General features: G+C 34.5%; 1 protein-coding gene across 3 annotated transcripts in view; it reads left to right on the top strand.

Annotated features, from left to right (window-relative positions):
* The window catches only part of LOC123536102 (protein lin-9 homolog), a 33,659-nt gene that overhangs the window by 4,556 nt on the left and 7,288 nt on the right, over positions 1 to 21,815 (top strand). For 2 of the 3 annotated variants that reach the window (XM_053529274.1, XM_045318925.2), the window contains exons 2-11: positions 10,945 to 10,980; positions 11,672 to 11,700; positions 12,508 to 12,606; positions 13,702 to 13,841; positions 14,177 to 14,302; positions 15,109 to 15,266; positions 16,805 to 16,938; positions 17,909 to 18,049; positions 18,851 to 18,952; positions 20,224 to 20,316. In XM_053529274.1, the coding sequence (XP_053385249.1) occupies positions 10,971 to 10,980; positions 11,672 to 11,700; positions 12,508 to 12,606; positions 13,702 to 13,841; positions 14,177 to 14,302; positions 15,109 to 15,266; positions 16,805 to 16,938; positions 17,909 to 18,049; positions 18,851 to 18,952; positions 20,224 to 20,316 (1,032 nt within the window). In that variant the 5' untranslated portion in view covers positions 10,945 to 10,970. Of the gene's footprint in view, positions 1 to 5,125; positions 5,205 to 10,944; positions 10,981 to 11,671; positions 11,701 to 12,507; positions 12,607 to 13,701; positions 13,842 to 14,176; positions 14,303 to 15,108; positions 15,267 to 16,804; positions 16,939 to 17,908; positions 18,050 to 18,850; positions 18,953 to 20,223; positions 20,317 to 21,815 lie in introns of all 3 variants that reach the window. The other variant, XM_045318922.2, reaches the window with a different exon arrangement.

The raw sequence follows: 21,815 nt of genomic DNA on the forward strand, positions 1-21,815 counted from the left end.
TGTACCTGTTTTTTTCTCAATTTTTCAATTTGCAATAATATCGACAATTAGATGAAATTAAATAAAAGCTTATCATATTTAACTGCACTTCCCTCGTTAGACATTACATGTCACATGTCACTTGTGTGTGCTTTCAAATATACTGATTTAATAATTGATTATCAATAGGTGTGATAATCCAATCAAACTCTATCGGGACTAATCAGAGACACGTGTTTGTTACGCCGCATATATTTAAAGGATATTAATTGTGCTATGGCAATGAACGCAGTAAACGTTTGTATATTTATATATTAAACATGATATAATTCTTTTGAAAACTGATTTTTCAAAATATATTTTCTTCTTAAACATGTTAAATTATCAGATTAATTCTGAGGAAATAATTCAATTAGTTCCAATAATAAACATATGGCCGGTCCTTTCCGATCAGCGCGGCTTATGCGCTGACATATGTTTTGTGTATAATTCATTTAAAAATCAAATATTGATATTGTTTTCTCAATTTATTTTCTTTTTTATTTGTTATACGAAATCTGAAGAAATAATTTCCAATAATAAACACGTGACATGCCCCTTCCGATCATGTTATGTCCTTTCCAATCAGCGCGGATTATGCCACTCGTATTTTGTCTATAATTCATTTTAAAATCGAAAATTGCTATTTTATAATTCCTAATTTATTTTCTCTTTTATTTGTTAAATGAAATATGAAGAAACAATTAATAATTTCAAATATTACATAAACGTATGACAAGCCCTTTCCGATCATGTTAAGCCCTTTCCGATCAGCACGGTTATGCCATGACCCGTATTTTGTCTATAATTCATTTATAAATTGAATATCGATATTCTTTTATCATAAATTATTTTCTTTTTTTTTCATTTTTTAAATGAAATGTGAAGAAACTATTAAATAATTTCCAATAATCAACATTCCGGTATCTAGTCAGAGCGACGTAAGCGTGCAGCATTTCCGTAAGCTCGCCGAATTTCAATCTCGTATAAAATCGTTTTGCGTTAAAGTATTTCATTTTCCTTTTGTAAACTAATTATTTTATATTATACTCGAATGTTTTCTGCAATTGCCCCTATAAAAATACCATTTATTATTGAAATACGTGTGTATTTCGGTTATGGAAATTTCCGGCGCGGACGCCGAACTTCAATCTCGTATAAAATTATTTTGCGTGAACGTATTTTATTTTCCTTTCGTATATTAATTATTTATGATAAATATGATTAAATTATATCAAAAACACTTCAAAAATACCTTTAAATTAAAAAATACAGGTGTATTCCGGTTATGCAAAGTGTATTCCGGTTTTTAGGTGGATTCCGGTTTAATGTGTGACCGTTTTAATTTTTATCCGAAAATTACATACATGTCCGGAACTCGTAATTAAACAGGTGCACGATCAAAACGCTGTGAAATATTTTATTCATATTTCGATTCTCGTGCTTTTATAATGCCTGATTTTTGCATCAACTTGTTCAGATTTATCCATTTAATTCATTTATTAATTATTTATTCGAAAATAATATCAATCTCGTAGGTAATGGCGATCTTTTTACAATATTTGTATGGCAGTTCAGACATCCGCGAAATCGTTTTTTATCCACAGTACCCGAGCAATTCATTTACAGAAATTGACCGTAATCATGGTAATTGAAATAAATTTTGAAATAATCTTTAATAAAATGAAAGAATAATATACAATTGTTGCATACGATCATGCTCTTGTTTAAGTTTATCGGCTTTTTACACGCCGATTGAAAATATTCAAAATGGCGGCGACTTACAATATTATTGGCACTGTGGGATATTAACGCTACGGCCCGCCCGCTTAGCTCAGTAGGTAAGAGCGTTGGTCTACGGATCGCGGGGTCGCAAGTTCGATCCTCGGGCGGGGCGTATGTTCTCCGTGACTATTTGATAAACAACATTGTGTCTGAAATCATTAGTCCTCCACCTCTGATAATTCATGTGGGGAAGTTGGCAGTTACTTGCGGAGAACAGGTTTGTACTGGTACAGAACCCAGGAACACTGGTTAGGTTAACTGCCCGCCGTTACATGACTGAAATACTGTTGAAAAACGGCGTTAAACCCAAAACAAACAAACAAATTAACGCTACGATTGGCTGAAGTTTGACAGGCGAGTAGGCGGGGTTGAATATGGATTTATCGATAATTTAATCTAGAATATGCATAAAGTTTTACAGCTTTATTAAGTAAACAGATAATAACTTGCTGAAAAACTCAGCGATTCGGATTTCGCCCTGAGGCGATAACTAGGCGAAGTGGCGACATTAAAGCGACGATATCGCTCAAATCGCCTTGTAGGATGATCCCTGATGCTAGCGGTATGTCATATTTATTAAACTAAAGCCGAGAACAAAAATTAAAAGGCTAAAAATAAACAAACAAGTTTATGCGAGTATAATATTTAGAACATTACACATTTGTTATGTGAAAAACAAAAGAAATGAGCGTGCCATTTTAATAGTATGTGCCTCTATGTGTATATTTCTCTTGTACAGAAATGGAGTTCACATTTTTTCGGCGGTAAACGTTTTTGTTTTATATAAATATTAGTCATTAAACTTCATTTTAAAGAAAAATAATTCTGTTTTTATCAAACTAATTCAAAATTGAAATTTCCTAAATATTTATAAAATACCGCCAGTTTGTGCTATGTGTCAGATTTGAAAGTTGGGGTGGGGGATTGATGAAAATTCATTATAATTCGTTATTGGATTTTACAAATTTATTTTTTTTATCAAAGTTGCTCTTAAAGATATTTTAAATCTAAATGTAATGCATGATTTCTAATATACTAACTTTTACTGGGTGATTTTGACGTATTTGTCAGAGATTTGTGCTATGAAAAGAGATTGCGTAAAATGTATCGACTCCGGTATACGTCAAGTAAGCCCCACGCGCAGCTATCGCTACGTTTGTTATAAAGGCATATGATCACTGGTCGGTGTTGAACATAGCATGATAAAATATTTTCATCTGTGCTTCTGCAAAGAGCGTATTTATCGAGATACCGCGAGCATAGGTTCCACCACTCTAATGAAACAAACATGTTTCAAAGAGTAATAAAATGCTCCATATGGCTATATAAATCGTTTTCCAGCTGTATACCCCACTGAGTCCCAAGGCTTTGTTTATTCAAAGCAGCATGACACTTTCTACCGAGTTGCCGATAATCCCACAAAGAGGCGTTGCACTCGTCAGGTACCTTCTTCAAATCAAAATGCGAGTTACAAGATTCAAATGAATATTAAAATAATTTATGTAACAAGAAAGCTGATTGGATGACCTTAACCAAGGTAGACCTGACATTAATGTCTGATATTCATGAGCTAAGATATAGTCCCCTAAAGTCAACTTGAAAAATTTGACAAAATATGCATTTTTTTCATATTTTCACGAAAAGTTATGAAAAATATAATGTTTGCTGTTTAATTTGGTATAAAAATTATGTTTCTGAGTTTATTATTAGTATACCGCATTTTGTTTTGAAAACGGCGACCTTTCATCTACAGAGGCAGGAATCATCAACAAGGCGATTTAAGCGATATCGTCGCTGTTAATTAAGTCGGCAACTTCACCTTATTATGGCCTTAGGGCGAAATCTGAATCGCCGAGTTTTTCAGAGTGTTGTAATCTGTTAACTTAAAGTTGCAAAACTTGATGCATATTCTAGATTAAATAACCGATAAATCCATGGTCATTCCCACCTACTCCCCTGTCAAACTTCAGTCAATCTTAGCGTTAATATCCCACTGTAGTTAATCAATAATATTATAAGCTGCCGCCAAATTTTTAATCGGCGTGTAAAAAGCCGATAAACTTAACAAGTGCATGATCTTATGCATCAATTTTATATTATTTCTTAATTTTATTAAAAATTACTTCATAAATTATTTCACGGCCAATTTCTGTAAATGAATTGCCTTGGCCATGTTGGCACTGTGGATAAAAAACTATTCCGCGGACATCTGAACTGCCGTACAAAAAATTGTAAAATGATCACCAATATCTGCAAGTTTTGTTTTATTTCAGAAAAGATTAATAAATAAATCAATTACATGTATAAATCTGAACAAGTTGATGCAAGAATCGGGCATAATTAAAGCACGAGAATCGAAACATGAATGAAAATTTTCACGTCATTTCAATCTTGCACCTGAAAAAAATTACGAATTTCGGACCTGTAAATTTCAGATAGAAATTTAATAGAGATTTTTTCATAGCTTAGTTTGTACTTTTTTTAGAAATTCATGAAAATAATAATGCAGTATTCAATTTCCTTAAATAATTGCTGTTTATAAGTTATAGCAAGACCCATAGAAAGTGGATATATAGGCCTGAAACTGAATACTATGCCGAATCATTCAATCTTCTCCTTAAATTCCTCGATTTCTCCCTAAATTCTGTGGAGGGAGAAGGAAAAGTCACTTCTCCCTAAAATTTTGACCTAGGATGATCCCTGACACAATCATGTACAATTCAATATGGTGGATCCCGGCAGTAATTGCTGAGTACACTAATTTCGTAGCCAATAAATATTGGCAAATAACAAGCATACAACATAAGTACTTCGATCTGAATCAATCGGTAAGTGAATAATTTAGTTTAAAACTGTTATATAAAAAATTTGTTATTTAATTTAAGACAGATTTAATGTTTTTGTTGCAAATATTGAGAAGGAACATCATGACCATGTTCGTAACCGATCTCCGGATTCGTCCCAGTCCAAAGATATTTTTCAAACAGTGAAATATTTTGGCAAAATTTTGTTTCAGATAAAACAAATTGATTATAAGAAAGTAATATGCACCGAAGATTAAGTTTATTTTTTAACCACTTTGAAAATTTGACTGATTATTTGTTCGGGTCTTTTGTACCTATGATTTTCATACCATGACATTCACAGATTATGGCATGTCATCTTTTTTTTTAATCGAGATTTTTTAATGTAATTTAGTTTTTTAAGTTTTATAAATCTAAAATTATTTTGACTTGATAGGTAAATTATAGCTGCAAGTTTAAAATGACCAACTTGCCTCTGTTTATTTCCTAAAATAATAATTAGTCTGTTCTAATTCCAGCTGGCAGAGATGCCTCCTTTTGGACCTTTTTGCCAGTCCTCTGGCATCACTACAGAAGACAGGAAAGTTTCCTTTGTTGGCAAGTTTAACCAGTGGACTTGTGTTAGAACATAACCACTGTGCAGATTCGAAAAGTTTTACGCTACAGCAGTTTGTTGATTTGTTGTCCAGACACAGTCCAACGTTTTCAGCAGCAAAATCGGTAACATCAGTGTATAACAGAGTACATACCCTAAAAGAACAGAAAAGAAAATTTCATTCTAAGAAAAAGGTGAAAGGCGTGAAAAATGTAACTGGACTCCTGAATAAAGAATTTCATGTAACAGCCAGTGTAATAAGTACAGAAAAGCAAACCGAGTTGTCATCAAATTTTAATTCAGAGGCAGGGGTATCTAATGATGTCCATCCCGCATCAGAAAAACACAAAACAGAAGGTCTGCAGAAAACAGACAACAGCATGCAAACAGATGGAAATTCTGATGATGATGCAAAAACTACAAAAAAAATGGAACATGAACTAGTACCTCTGTAACAAACAAACTTGACAGTTGAGGAAAATACAAAAATAGATCAGAGAAAATGAACAAAAAATGCAGAAAATACAGTACAGGACACTTTTGAGTAAAAAATGTGAATAAGCGTGATGAAAATTCGAGAAAGAATAGTCCTCTTTTGCGTAAAAGTTCCAGCATGATCAGGGCACAACAGTTTAAAATCAAAAAGTTGTCTGAAAAAAATGTGTTGACTGAACGATGATTGAAAGAGATTCAAGAAGAAAATGATGCATTAACTGTACAGAATGAAAATTTCAAAGATACAAACAGATCTAACAATAATCGATATATCGATGTATCATCGATATTTGTCTTCTGATATATCGGTATCGTCGATATGCCTAAGACCCAATCAATGACAGCCCTATGAATAACTTGACGAGTCCAGCACATGGGGTCTCAGTCGCGATGGTACAACTAGGAATAAGATCCTCAACACAACAGTTACATTAAACGATGGGAAAGTAATCAGCCTCAGTTTCACCCAGGTATCACGTAAAACTGCTTCAGCCATAATAGACGTTACAAAGTCACACCTGAAAGAACTTTCTGAAGCACACAAAGCAGTCAGCTCCTCACAATCAAATCTGGAAGATATAAACATCAGTGAAGAATTTATAGTTAACTTTTTGGAAAAACTTGCTTTTACTATGAGTGACAGAGCAGCCAATGAAAAACTTGCTGATAAATTATTTACTGAATGGAGGGAAAATATTTTGTTAAAATGCAGAAGTGAAACTGAAGTTAGCTCCTTCAAACATTTTCACTGTATGGCTCATGTCTTATTAGGCTTTCATCGTTATGTGGTAGATGATATCAAGTCAGTTGAAAAGGAGATTTTAGTAAGTGATGGGCCTATCTGCAGAGACAGTCTACCAGTTTTCAAACTTTGGTCTAAGAAGGAGTCAGTGGGTGAACATGTAGCACGAACTACAGCTGACACTTTCGGACCTGTTGGCGAACATACAGGCTTACGTGATCGTTGGGAAGCTCACTGCGCAAAACACGGTATTAAATCTGTCATCGTGAATTACAAAGACAACAGATTCAGTGGACTTTTCGAAACAGCTGCTCAGATTTATGTGCATCTCATTGACTTTCTACATGTCATAAACACAGTTAAAAATCTTAACCTCAAAATAAAATCTGTTCAAGCAGATCTTAAGTCTGAAGTCGTGTTGATACTGCTACTGTGTCTTGCTATACTCTTCATGAAAGTTACTGAGCCATACTGGTGGCTTGTCACTTCAGGATCAGTGAGCTACCTTGAGCTTCACACACATATCCAAAGTCTAGAACTCTACCTGAAAAAGTGTGAAACCGAACCAGCTCTCTTGCTACAAGATACCATTTGGCTAGGTGACCTAGAAACACATATACCAAACATAAGGAGTTCACTAAGGTTATCAGCATAGAAAAACCCTCAGGTCTGCTTCTGAAGTTGCTTACTGTGTCTTCAACCGGTTATGCGACTTTCTTGAGGGAGGTCAATTCAGTACCAAGCCATCAGAAAAAGATCTGTCCAGAACAGGCTATGCTCATGTAACAAATCTAGGAGGCGAACACCATTTTGGTGATCTTGACTCGAGCCAAAAGAGACGCCCTAATGCTTCCATGCATCATCATTCATCTATTCAACTCCTGAAAAGAAATAGCACTGATATGATAAAATGGATTGATAGCATGCCAGAAAAGGATAAAGAATCACTAATGGCAAGTGCTAGGAAACGCGGTAAAGAACTGCGAAAGTAGCACCGAAGCAGTGAAAAAGATGTGCAGACCGAAATACTGGAAATGATGGAGGCCGAACCGAAAAAGAAATGTCGAAAAACTGTTGTTAAGGTAAACCCGGAACAACCGTATGAGGATGTTTGTGTAAGTCTTCCAGAAGGGCACTTAAGACTTAACGATTATGTCATAGTTGCATACCAAGATGCTTGGTATCCCTTGAATAGTGACACATGTTACCAGTGTTTCAACTGCCACAGTCAGCTTCATGGCTCCATGCAAAAAGGAGAGCACATTCAGCTGGCCAGTTAGGAAAGAATTCAAGAAGTGAAGAAAGACTTTATAATCAGTATGGGTGATATGCCTGAAAGTAAGAACTCCGGTAGACAGTGGTACTTCTCAGACTATGCTGATCTTTATAAATGCAACATTTGAACATTTTGCTAAAAAATTCTTTAATTAACTTTTCAGGACTGATTTTAAAAAACAGTTTAGTGTACATATATCATGTGACAGTGTTAGAGTGGCAATGAATTATTTTATACTTGAATATATTTTACATATGGTTATGAAATGATTGTCATTTTACAGATTTTTAATTGCAGTTTTGCTTAATTTTTAAAAATATTTCTTAATAATTTATTAAATAAATATACTTAATTTTAACTGCTTTGCTTATTTACACTTACAGAATAATAAAAGGTTTACATGCCAGATCATGTGCAGATGAAATTGGTCAAAAATATCAGCCTATATGGGCCAAGCTGAAAAAAAATTACAGTATAAAAAAAAATTGTACCTGATCACTGTTCTTGTGAAATATCAAGATAACCCCCTCAGATATGGTTATGAAAACATCAAAAATGGCTTCTACAGAAAAAATGCCATAAGTATACCAAAGATATCTTTAAAGATAAAAAAGTTGTGCAAGATTGAAGTATTCTATTTAATCGCTCGGGTCTGCTACTTCGCGATATTTTACTTTACTTTATATAGAGAAAAAATTCCAGAAGAAGCAGAGCTCACACTGGCCTCCAAAAAATAATAGCCAACTATTTAACCAATGAAAAAATAATAGCCAAAACTAATGCGGATCTTTGTGTGCAATTTTTATAAAAATAAAAATAATAAATTTTAACATATAATTTAATAAATTTTCTTAATTGATTTAAAAAGTAGTAGGCCCTAACAGAGGGTGTGGGAATCATGGATTCAGGGAAATTACATTGTACCTCCTTATATTGGTGGTGGGGTCCTACTATAAATGTTTCAAATGCTATATTCTGGTGGATTTACAGGACATTTAGTTTGTGTAAGGCATCTGAAATCTTGATATTGACTGACATCATGGACTGGACAATGACTCTATTAACCCCATTCATGCACCCACAATATGGGCACAGTTGCACACAATGGAAAGTTTACCAAGTCTTTGAGTATCATTCATGTTTATACTTCTTCTTTATACATATCAAAAGTGTTTTCATGATTCTTTTGACCATAACTGCACTTAAATTGCTGGAAAAGTACAAAACAATTGGGTCGCGAAAATACGTGATATTTGGCATCTATGCACATTATTGAATTACAGCTTTTTGTCAAGTTTTTAATGCTTTATTCAATAAATATACTAATTTTAAGTGTTTTAGAATGTTTTTACTTACGCTAATGACAGTGTGCAAGCAAATTTATTTGTTGATTTTTTAGCTTGCCTGTATCGGCCATGTTTCTAAAAATAGAAACAAGACTGGGTTTCCAGATAATTTCTGGGTTTAATGTGCAAAACAAATATTTATTATGCTAGAATTGTCTTGGTAAAAAACTAATCTAAAGGAAAAGCTTGTTAACACTCTTGTTCATTTGATGTGCATGAAACTTAGTCAGAATGTTTGTGTGCAATAAATATCGGATGAATTTTTATCTGGATCATGTATGGTCAAAAACTGTGTCACCAGGTCAAATCAAAGAATAAGCTTGTTTACACTCAAGAGGCCACGTTTTCTGGTCCAATCTTTATGAAAATTGGTCAGAATATTTGTCTCCATGTTATTGTGTGTTACATAGGTGAGCGACTTAGGGCCATCTTGGCCCTTTTGTTTATTGTTTTACCTGCACTTGTATATACTTGCGCGCAGGGGCCTCCATGGCCGAGTGGTTAAGGTCGCTGACTTCAAATCACTTGCCCCTCATCGATGTGGGTTCGAGCCTCACTCGGGGCGTTGAATACTTCATGTGAGGAAGCCATCCATCTGGCTTACGGAAGGTTGGTGGTTCTACCCAGGTGCCCGCTCGTGATGAAATAATGCACGGAGGGGCACCTGGGGTCTTCCTCCACCATTTAAGCTGGAAAGTCACCATATCATGTGTCGGTGCGACGTTAAATCCAAAAAATAAATAAATAATAAATATACTTGCGCGCCTCACGCAGACTTGTACATATCACACTGTACAACAGTGCCCCAGAATTGGATTTATGAACATCATTGGAAGAAGAAGAACTAAGGAAGCAAAGAGAGGTTAACTCTCAAAAATTCGAACTTCGTCTAACACAAATTCTTGATAAAATACAAATAGATATGGAATGAAATTAGTACAAAAATCGACAGTCCTTCATGTTATGTAACTATTTCCGAGATTTTAAAAGTTACACGTGTTATCAGCAATTACCCTTATATTTAACAATCTTAATGTCCCATTAAGACTGAAATATATTATGTAAACACAGATCCATGAGGTATTATCATAAAACGTAACATTATACAAACTTTTGAAACAGTGGATTGTTGCTGACATAAAGAACACAGTGATTCTTTTTGTCCTACTGGGAAAAGGTCTGTTACCAAATAAATTGGGGAAAATTGCGGGGTTTTTACTCAGATTGGGAATTTTTATAGTTAATTAATAACATCATTTAGAATGCTTCTTCCTTTAATTCCATGTAGATAGCATCAAATAAACTGTTTAAATGGTTAAATCATGGTGAATCTCAATGTAACTAAGTTTTCCTTCTGCAATCATCAAAGTGCAAACTTAATTTGGTCATTTGGGGAATTTTTGGATGATAATTGGGAAAAAAGATCGCATTTTTCAATTGGGAAAAGGTCCTTTTTGGGGTACTTTATAAAGAAGGAAAAAAATCGCTGGAACAGGTCGTTTTAAGATTTCAAATACTAACTCAAAATGGCGAAATAATACGGCAGGCATGAAAAATCGCTATTTTAAGTGAAACAAGACTTCATTTATGCATGTCCTAACATATATTTGATACCTCTTAAATACTTATGTAATCCTAGCCTATCCTCATAGGCTTGTCTTGGAATATAGAGCTTCCATAATTCTAGAATCGGAGGCTAGGATTATGGTACTGTAATCCTAGCCGCTGCCTAAAATGAAAGGGGTCATACTATCCATAACAGCGGCAGGGGATATAGCTGTCTTTCAAATTGCCTTGTAAAATTGCATGAAGTTTTATCAAATTTTAGAAATTACTTTATGTTATTTTCTTTATATAAAGTCAAAGGTCCATTTATTTTTCAGGTAATTCAGCAAAAGTGCTTGTGAGCATGAAAGAAGGTATGTAAATGAGTTCTAAAGCATTGGGCAGCACTTAAAAGTTTAAACTGTTATTAATTGATTTAGAGTTTTCATCCACATGTTTTAAAATGCCTATATCTCATAGGGCTCAACTAATCTTTTGAATACTGGTGCTGCAGGAAGCTGCCTTGAATTATCACTCATCTTGCTACAAATTTAATTTGTAATTGTCTTGCAGTTCACTAAAAAGAAAAAGATGTTTTTACAATCAGCGTCTGTCAGAATGTTTGTCTGTTTTAAATGTATTATAAAAGTTAACTGGAGCACATGAGAAAAAACTATGTCATTGGGTCAAATCATAGAAAATAAATTGTAAACACTTTAGAGGCAACTTTTTCAACTTGATTTTCATAAATCTTTGTCATAATGAAATGTATGAAATCTAGGTCAAGTTCAAAAGTGGGGTACTTAAGGTCAGAAACTATGTCACTAGTTTAATGAACTGCTTAGAGGATCTTCATCAAACCTAGTTAGATGGGCAAGGTCCTCTTCAAGTGAGCAGCTTAGCCCTGTTGGGACTCCTGTTCTATTAAAATGGTCAACATTATGATTGTGAATTTTATAGACATCATACGTTTAGATACTGAGATTTTAATTTATAGGCATTCTGGTATTGATTTGTAGATCATGTTAACTAATCAGTGGTTTAAATATTTGCCTTCTTTTCCAGGACTGAATTCCCCCAACAAAAGAGGCCACGTAAGAATCTTTTTATAGTTACAATTTTCCTGTTTTGAATGAATAAGGACTGTCCTGCATGCTCATAATAATTGGTGTATACGTTAAGACATTTAATTCAAATTAAAATGTTCTGTGTCCAGCAAGAACTATTAGAAATTGTTTTTTCATTAAAATATAAATTTACAGTACTCAATCGTGTAGTTTCAGAACCTCACAATTTGTCACAAAGGATGTAGAATTTTTTCTTATGAGGAAATCCATCCAGTTGGTATAAATGGATGGTCAGTGGCTCTACCATTGCTGTAAACAAAACAAATGAATCATCATATCTCTGTACTTTGTTAGCACAAATTGTGCTGAAAATCTCTTATACATTGAAAAGTTGAAAAAACAAATCCACAACTGGATTGATATAAGATGTTTAAGTTGTGGATGCATTGGTCGGGAGAGCTAAGACACTTTCCTATGGAGGTGAAGGCCCCTGGTTTGATTCCTGGCTACTCGCATTATGGTGTGTCCTTTGGCAAGGCACTTTATCACGATTGTCTCAGTTGACCCGGCTGCTGTAAATTGGTACCAGCAAATTTCTGGGGTTACGGTATAATTGGTTTTATCTGTTCTTAAAATATAGTTCCTCACAAGCTCAACAGACCTTATGTTCATTGTTTCACAAAGCGAAAGTAAATAAAATTTACCTTTACTTTGTTTACGTTCACCTTTAACTGTTGTGACATCAAAAGTTATGAAGTTCTTAATGTTACTTACACTGGGTAGTACACTAGTATACACACCTTGATTATTTTTTGACACTGTTGCTTTACACAGCCATCACGGATACGGAAGAGGAACATGAGATTTTACAATGATGATGAAGACAATTCAAGCTCCCCTGTCAAGTCTAGTCCAAGGAAACAGTCCAGACCTGTAAGATAATAAAGTTTATAAGGTTCTTTGTCAGTTAATTGAGCAGTTTAACCTGCTGATAAGTCTCAGTAGTGCAAGTTGGACTACATGTTGCTAGTTTGATCTCCAGGTGAGAAAACAGTTATTAGATCACTCATCCTCCAGTGTGGATTCATGTGGGGATGTTGTCTTCTACACATACTTGTAGAGCACAAGCTTGTTCTGATATGAAATGCAGGAATACTGGGGTTCATACCCTTCCCGAATTAGGGGAGGCACAGGGACCAGTATTTATTCCCCGAGCAAGGCGTATGTTGTTCTCCTGACAATGTGATAAGATGTGTCTGAAATCAATAGTCCTCCATCTCTGATTTATGTAGAGCAGTTGGAATAAACTTGAAGAGAATAGGTAAGTACTGGTACAGAATCCAGGAACACCAGTTAGGTTAAATGCCACCTGTTAGATTTACTGAAATACTGTTGAAAAATGGGACTGAATCCAAATCAGTAAAAGAGTTATGGGTAAGTTAGCTGACTAATGTCTTAAGTCACTGAAACACTGTTCGAACATGACATGAATTTCATGGTCATGTTAAAAACAATAGTCAAGTAACTTTCAATAGCAACAATATATTCTTGTTAGCAAGATAAAGGCATAGTTTTAAAAGCTAGACAGTAATTAATCAAGTTAAAAAAAATTCATGAGCAAAGTCCACTGGGCTGAGTGACAGCATTGATGTGACCCTTCCCACACTGTTCAGTTTAAAAATGACTGAATCAAGATCATTACCAGAAACCAAGGTTTTGAACCAGGTACACAATCTAATCTTCAGAAGTCGTCTCATACTGAAAATATAAAGTACACATAACCAAAATACACTTGGCTTATACTGTAATATTACATCTTTTCTTATGGCATAAAAAGATACTAATAAAACAAAGTTTGTTCTTAAATTCTCACAGTTTCCCATATTGTTACTATAAGAAAATCCATGATTTTATAGAGGTTTTTGTTTTTTTTTTCACGAAATGACAAGAAAATGAAAAATGTGCAAAGATTAATCTGTCGTGATGATTGCTGAATTTGCATTTGATTTTACATATATTTTTTTTCAGTCAAGTTCAAGAACTTATGTTACCACTGGACATGATAAACGTGTGGCACAGATTATTGGTGTACGATTACGTAACCTTCTTAAGCTTCCCAAAGCTCATAAATGGGTGTGTTACGAGTGGTTCTACTCAAATCTGGACCAGTAAGTTGTCTTTTTCCTTGTTTTTATACTGCTAAAGGGAAGCTTGTGGTATTTACACTGCTCGTTTGATAGTCGTTAGTCCTACAGAATTGCTTTGTGTCTCGGCTTTTACTTTAAATGGTGTTGGTATGATTTAATACAACAAAAATTTAAAATGTTGACTATTGCTTCTTAATTGTGATCTGAAACTTCAGCCATTGAACACAAGGTAATGGTAATTCGAAAGAAACTTGATACATATAATAATGGAATAAATGTTCTGTCATTTTATGTGGACTGAATCATATTTCTTAAATCATAATAAACTGTAAACTAGATTTTGCAACTTTTTGCAGACCTTTGTTCCTAGGAGAAAATGATTTCCAAGTTTGTCTGAAAGAATCCTTCCCACAGCTGAAACTGAAGAAGATGAGACGTGTTGAGTGGTCCAAGATTAGGAGGCTGATGGGAAAACCAAGAAGGTAATTGAGGATTAAAAAGTTAGGGACATAGCTACAAGTAAATGCTGCTTTTGATTCCAGGGCGTTCTTACTTTTGTTTTCAAAAGTATCTGCTCTTGCAGGATTTTTAGTTAGCATTAAAAAGAGAGTGTTATTAAAACCAAGATTTACAAGCAAAGTTATTGTTGGGTGTTATCTGTCTTGATTTTGTATGCAATCACAGTTTTCATTTTTGCATTCATATTTCAGTCAAAACATTTTTTGTTGAATTTTAGTAACAACATAACAAGCACTTGCCCGATCAGTAGACTGTACAGGGAGGCCCACTCTTCCTATCGTAACTCTAACTCACCAATGGGAGTGGGAGAGTGGAATTTTACATCCCTGCAATTATGTTCCAAACTATGGAGGGAGATATGTTGTTTCTTTTTCTCTGTCATACAGATTTGTACTATATATGCATGCGCCTCGGTAGCCTAGTGGTAGAGCGTCTGCTTCGAGTGCGGGAGATCATGGGTTCAATCCCCAGCTGCGTCCAACCAAAAACGTAAAAATGGTACTAGTAGTTTCCTCGCTTGGCATTCAGCATTAAGTGGATAGTGCTAGGACTGGTCAGCCCGGTGTCAGTATAATATGACTGGGTTGGGTATCATGCCACGTGTCTACGGCATGATATTCCAGTGAGGCAGCACTATAAAATTGGGCATTGTGCTCACTGCTACAAGTAGACACCGTCGTTTATATGACTGAAAAATTGTTGAAAAGACGTTAAACCCGAACACACACACACACGCTATATGCATGCTTCTTTGATTTTAATCATTTAGGTGTTCATCGTCATTCTTTGCGGAAGAACGGGCAGCTTTACATAATAAACGTCAGAAGATTCGTCTTCTGCAACAACGTAAGATAAACGAGGTGGGTTCACATGAAGATCTGCCAGAGGAAGTGCCAGTACATCTTGTGATAGGGACAAAGGTCACAGGTAACACCAAAATACAATTTTGCTATAGATACAAATGGTTTAAACCTTGGGACTGAAAAAGATTCAAATCTTTAATTTATTTTAAGGTTCATGTAAAGTCTTTTGAAACAACCCCTCGGGTGAATTTTTGTTTTAGTTTTTTTAAGCCACATAGGCCTTGGTCTATCATAAAGAATACACAAAAATGTTCTTAATAAGTAGAAGAAACTTTCAAGACAGGTTATTCCATTTTGAACAACATATTTTGTCTTATATCACATGCGCTTTGACTGTTCATGTTCTATTTTGTAGAAAATATCAAGCTTCTTTTTCAAAAGTATTTTGTCATTACTTCTATTATCATTGCGTGTCTAACATATTTGTCCAGGTACTCCGGGAGTTGAAAGTATTACAAACCATGTACATTTCAAAAAAATGCAAAATGAAAGTAAAAGTAGAGCTGTCAGATTGACAAAAAAATGCAGTATTTCAACAAATATAAAAGTAAACTATTTTTCATTTCCCGGAGTACCTAGATAAGTATGTAAGACACACAACAAAAACAAACGTAGAGAAAAAATGTGTTTGAAAAAGAAGTTTGATTATATTTTACAAAATAGAATGTGGACAGCTGAAGTACATGTTTTGTAAGACAAAATACATACTACCAAACAAGGTGACCTCTATAGAAAGTACTTTCTACTTCTTCTAAACAACTCCGTATATGTATGTTATGAATATTATGAGTCTGTCCGGTATAATTTCCAAAATGAAAATTTACCTAAGGGGTGGTCTCTAACGCTTTACATGAACCTTATGCACCCTTCGGTTAAACCTTAAAAGTTCTGTGGTAAGCAGATGACCCCAGTTGATATATTGAGGTCTCAAGAAGTGAAAGGTGGTAAGATTAGATAAAATGGAGTACTTTTGAGAAAACTTTAAAAAAAAAGTCTGTAGTATTTTATTTAACAGATTTCTCACCAAAAGTGTTCCTATCCATATTGAAACCTTACACTTCAAGCTTTGAAATACTAACAGCACTGATAATTATGGTTTTATGCTCAGGTAATGGCCCTTTCAGTGCAGTTTCTAAAAAATATATAGGTCATAGAAGGTCACAAGTAAGAGTTACCAACTAATATTTCTTGGACATCAGTGCAGAATTTTCAGACAGTGGCAGCCCTGGGATTTACTGTAAAAGCAGAAATTTTTGCAAGGCTTTATTTTTCCCTATATTTATGAGGCCCTACATCTCGCGAAAATTAATCCTCGCATAAATATTCACCAACAGCATAATTCTTATTCAAGTAGAATACCATTTTTACAATTTCACAAATATTGAACTTTGCGACATAGATCTACCGAAAATTTCAAATTCGCAAAATTTTGACCCAGCGAAAATATGCGCATTTACAGTAAAAGAATTTCAAAGTGTAGTAAAATGTTCTTTTTTCTGTGAAATTTAGTGCACTCCTGTTTAATGTGAGAAGATACATGTTATAATAATGCTTATCTGTATAAACATATAGATATATTAATATATATACTTGATATTTTAGCGAGACTAAGGAGGCCACAGGATGGTTTATTCACAGGTGTGGTTGATGCTTTAGATACTGTACATAATACATACAGAATTACGTTTGACAGACCAGGACTTGGTACATACTCGGTACCAGACTACGAAGTCAGAGTATGTATGAGAACTAAGCATATTAAAGAGAAAATATATACATGTACTGTAAAATCATTAAATTTCGTGGTTTTGGTCAAAACGGCAATTTTGTGGGGATATGAATTCATGGATATTAACTTTTGAATATAAAATGAATGAGAATTTTTCTTGTTTGTGGAGAACAAATTTTGTGGATTGACTCAACCACGAAATCCACTAAAATTAGTCCCCCATGAATATTAATGATTTCACAGTATAGGAATTTACTTTGTTTGATCGGATAATATTTTATTATCTGACACAGCCAAGAAATTAACGAAAAATAGTCTTCTATGAAAATTAATGAGATCACAGTTTGTTGAAGCCTCTTCCAAAAATGTGAGGTTGTAACAAATTTTAAACTACATTCGTTTATTGTGATTATTATTTTGATATAAGTCTAGATTGTGTTTCAGCTTGTTTAAAAAGACTTGTTTCTGCAATATCGAAAATTCCAAGGAGATAAAATGATGTTTAGTACACCATACTACATGCTTTTGGCAAAACAGATTTGTCCATTTGACTTTTGGTTGAGAAGAAAATATGTTGAGTATTTACTGGGAGCAGCTGTATCTGAATTACTTTATTGGGAGGTTCAGATGGGCCTATGTAGATGATTGGATTCTAAGGTTGAGGGTTCAAATCATCACAAGTACTGACCAGAAAGCCAGGAAGTATTCATTAAGTATAGTTAACATGAGAGAGAGAAAATAAGTTGGTTGTAAAGTATTACTTTACTGAGAATGCTGTTTATGTTTTGAATTTAGAAATGTTTTGACTGTTTTATTCTTTTGAAAGTAGTCAGATTTTTATTTTTCAGCAACTTAATTATGTATGTACATACTGTTGCGAATGTAGTGTTGATTACCAAATTGATGGATAGATATATAAAGGAAATATTGAAACTTGTTTGTTTAAGCATCAGATCTGTATTTTATGTTTGTAACAGAGCAGTGAACATGTAGAGACTATACCACTGTCGGCATACCAACAGAAGGCAAGACCACGCCCAGTTCAGCAACGCCAACATGGTGCTCTCATGTCCCCACCCAGATTTATACCAAACAATTTTTCTTCAGGATTTGCACTGGTTTGTATACCTGTCAGATAAAACCTGTCTCCAGTTATATCTTTAATGTATACTTTACCTTTACATGTATTTCAGAACCCAAGAATAAGTCAGAATTTGAAACTTAATTTGTCACAAAAAAGTCAACATTTCCATTATAGTAACAGATATTAAAATAAGCCACAGCTCATTTTCAGGACTTTTGGGTCTTTTATTTAGATCATTGAAGGTTTTTTTATAATATGAGTGTTATTCTGCTAGGCTTTTGCCATCAGTAGATGTTTGTCCAGGCAGTTTGGAAAAAAATAAGATTAGATTATCAAAAAAACTGAAAAGTGAGAATCTAAAAAAATTTAAAAACAAAAAAAAAAAGAGGATAAATTTTCTCAGTAAAGATGATATTTAAGAAATAATATATTTCAAACAGTGATTTTGTGTTTTAATAAATCCTTGTTTGCAGTCAACATGCAAAAAAATATTACAAGGGTGCCAAGTTATAAAATAACAACAGTGATTTAATGATTCCAGTGTTTCAGATATATATTTTTTTTCATTCTAACACAATATCAAGACTTACTGTGTATGTCTTGGCAACAGCCACCAAATAAAGACAGCTCTGCAATATTCCACTATTATTAGTATGCTAAATACAAAGTTACGGCAAATTCAATATTCACCATTCTTAAATTTTAGTTTCAGTTGTAATGTTAATGAATGCAGGTCGTTTCTGAGACAGAAACAACCTTTTATTTTTACCTTAGTTTGAAAAATCTTGACAAATTGTAACCACATTCAAATATGATTTGCATGTCACATTTTCAGGACAATGATCCATTGCTGAGTGGTTCACCATTTAAAGGACAGCTGATGAGTATTGAAGGCGGCACATATGGTGGATTTCCTATAAAATTTCTTGTTTTAGTGGTGAGTATTGAAAATTCACCTGATTTTGTTGTCAAGTTCTTTTGGATTCACTCCCCTGCCAGGTTAACCAAAAACAATGTGATAGCTTATCATTTCCGAGGGTTAAGGGGCCTCTGTGGTCAAGTGGTTAATGTTGCAGACCTTGAATCCCTTGCCAGTCATTTCTGAGGATTAGAAACCATGTTTTGGTTGTAGAATTTTTTCCTATGAGAAGCTATCAAGCTGGTTTACAGAATGTCGGTTGTTCTACCCAGGTGCCCCAAACGATGAAATACCAGTAATGCTGAGAATGGGTCTTGGGTCTTCGTCTTTTATCAAAAGCTAGAAAGTCACTTTATGACCAGTATTTGTGTCTGCTTGATGTTAAACACAGCAAAAAAAATTAAGCAAATGTTATGTTCAGTATCATCCTTTAATTACTGTATTACCAATATCATGGTAATTATGTCTCCCACACCACTGTGGTAGGAGACATTGATTTACTCCTGTCTGTGTGTGTTCGTATGTCAGTCTGTCACATATCTTGTCTCTATAGCTCTAAGTCGAACAGTTCTCATTCGATCTTCACCAAACTTGAACAAAATGTGTTTGACAACCCTCGGCCAAATTCGAAAACTAGCCACATCAGTCCAGGCACTTCGAAATTATGGCCCGTGAATTACATATACACTGCTTACTCCAACACTTATCCGATAGGCCGCTTACTCCAACACTTACTCCAAAACTATCAAAGGTATATTTTCTGCGTGTAAACAGTATATGAAGACAGACTTACTATTCAGATGATTAGGCAGTTGTGGGAGACATGCACTTTTCTCAAAAGCAGCTCTAGTTTTAACTAATTTATATACTGATTTACACAATGTAATCAATCGCAATGTAGGGCTGGTCATATATCTGTAAGATTTTGTTCCTTACCTTCTCAAACACTCGATGAATCAAGTTCAAGTATTAAGATTTAATCATGAGATATGAAAAGGAAAATGCAAAAGAAATAAATGAATCGATTATCGCATCAGTAGAGAAAGTAGGTGTAGATATGAAACTGAAATAATACTGCCAGTGAATACTAACAATGTTATGTTAATTTGTTGGTTGTAGTAAGGTCTGTTGTTTTACCCATGCCCAAAATAATGCCCACAGATGCACCTAGGTTCTTTTTTCATGTTTTAAAGCTGGAAAATTACTGTACGACATAAGCAGTGTCAGTGTGACTTAAAATCAAACAAAAAACAAACTGATTGTTAATATTTTGGATTGTGTGTTTACAGACACGACTGTCAAAGATCCTTGAGATAAAGAAAGACTGGATCAAACAACTGAAGGATATGAATACAGAGGCAGAGAAACGGGTACATGTAAATGTAAATTTTATGTTACTCTTGTGTAAATAAGAAGTGGGTGCATGCAAATTTTACATTACTCTTTTTAGCTCACCTGAACAGGTGGATACTCCGGCATCCTACATCAACATTTTTAGCTCATCTGATTTTTTGAAAAAAAATGATGAGTTATTGTCATCACTTGAGCGGTTGTCGGCGTCGGCGTCGGCGTCGGTGTCGGCGTCGGCGTCTGCGTCGGCGTTGCCTGGTTAAGTTTTATGTTTAGGTCAGCTTTTCTCCTAAACTATCAAAGCTATTGCTTTGAAACTTGGAATACTTGTTCACCATCATAAGCTGACCCTGTATAGCAAGAAACATAACTCCATCTTGCTTTTTGCAAGATTTATGGCCCCTTTTGTACTTAGAAAATATCAGATTTCTTGGTTAAGTTTTATGTTTAGGTCAACTTTTTCTCTTAAACTATCAAAGCTATTGCTTTGAAACTTGCAACACTTGTTCACCATCATAAGCTGACCCTGTACAGCAAGAACATAACTCCATCTTGCTTTTTGCAGAATTATTGCCCTTTTGGACTTAGAAAATCAGTTTCTTGGTTAAGTTTTATGTTTAGGTCAACTTTTTCTCTTAAACTATCAAAGCTATTGCTTTGAAACTTGCAACACTTGTTCACCATCATAAGCTGACCCTGTACAGCAAGAACATAACTCCATCCTGCTTTTGCAAGATTTATGGCCCCTTTTGGACTTAGAAAATATCAGATTTTTGGTTAAGTTTTATGTTTAGGTCACTTTTTCTCTTAAACTATCAAAGCTATTGCTTTAAAACTTGCAACTCTTGTCACCATCATAAGCTGACCTGTACAGCAAGCAACATAACTCCGTCCTGCTTTTTGCAATAATTATTGCCCCTTTTGGACTTAGAAAAATGGTTGAATATTATGTTTAAGTCAACTTTTCTCATAAAACTATCAAAGCTATTGCTTTTAAAACTTGCAACAGTTTTTACCATCATAAGTGGACACTGTACATCAAGAAACATAACTCTATCCTGCTTTTTGCAAGAGTGATGGCCCTTTTTAGACTTAGAAAATCATGGGTAGGACAATATTTCTATTACACAAAAAAAATCAGATGAGCGTCAGCACCCGCAAGGCGGTGCTCTTGTTTTTTACTTAAACATCTCCTCCTCTGAAACTACTGGTCAGAATTACACCAGACTTAATCAGTAGAATCCTGGCATGGACCTCTGTCAAGTTTATTCAAATGGTTCACATTGGCTCCTTGTAGGGGCCGCTAGAGCCAAAATTAGAAACACCTTTTAAGGACTTCTTTTCATGGACCACTTGAAGGATCATCAATCTTGGTCTGTAGCAGTATTATAAGATCCTCTTCTAAATTTATGCATATGGGGGCACTTGGTCCCTTCAAGGAGCCACTAAAAGTAAAAATAGAAATGCCTTTAAAAGACTTTTACACATGAACCACTTGATGGATCTTCATCAAACTTGGTCTGTAGTATCA

The sequence above is a fragment of the Mercenaria mercenaria genome, chromosome 17 (genome assembly GCF_021730395.1).
Source record: "Mercenaria mercenaria strain notata chromosome 17, MADL_Memer_1, whole genome shotgun sequence".
NCBI classification, from domain to species: Eukaryota; Metazoa; Mollusca; class Bivalvia; order Venerida; family Veneridae; genus Mercenaria; species Mercenaria mercenaria.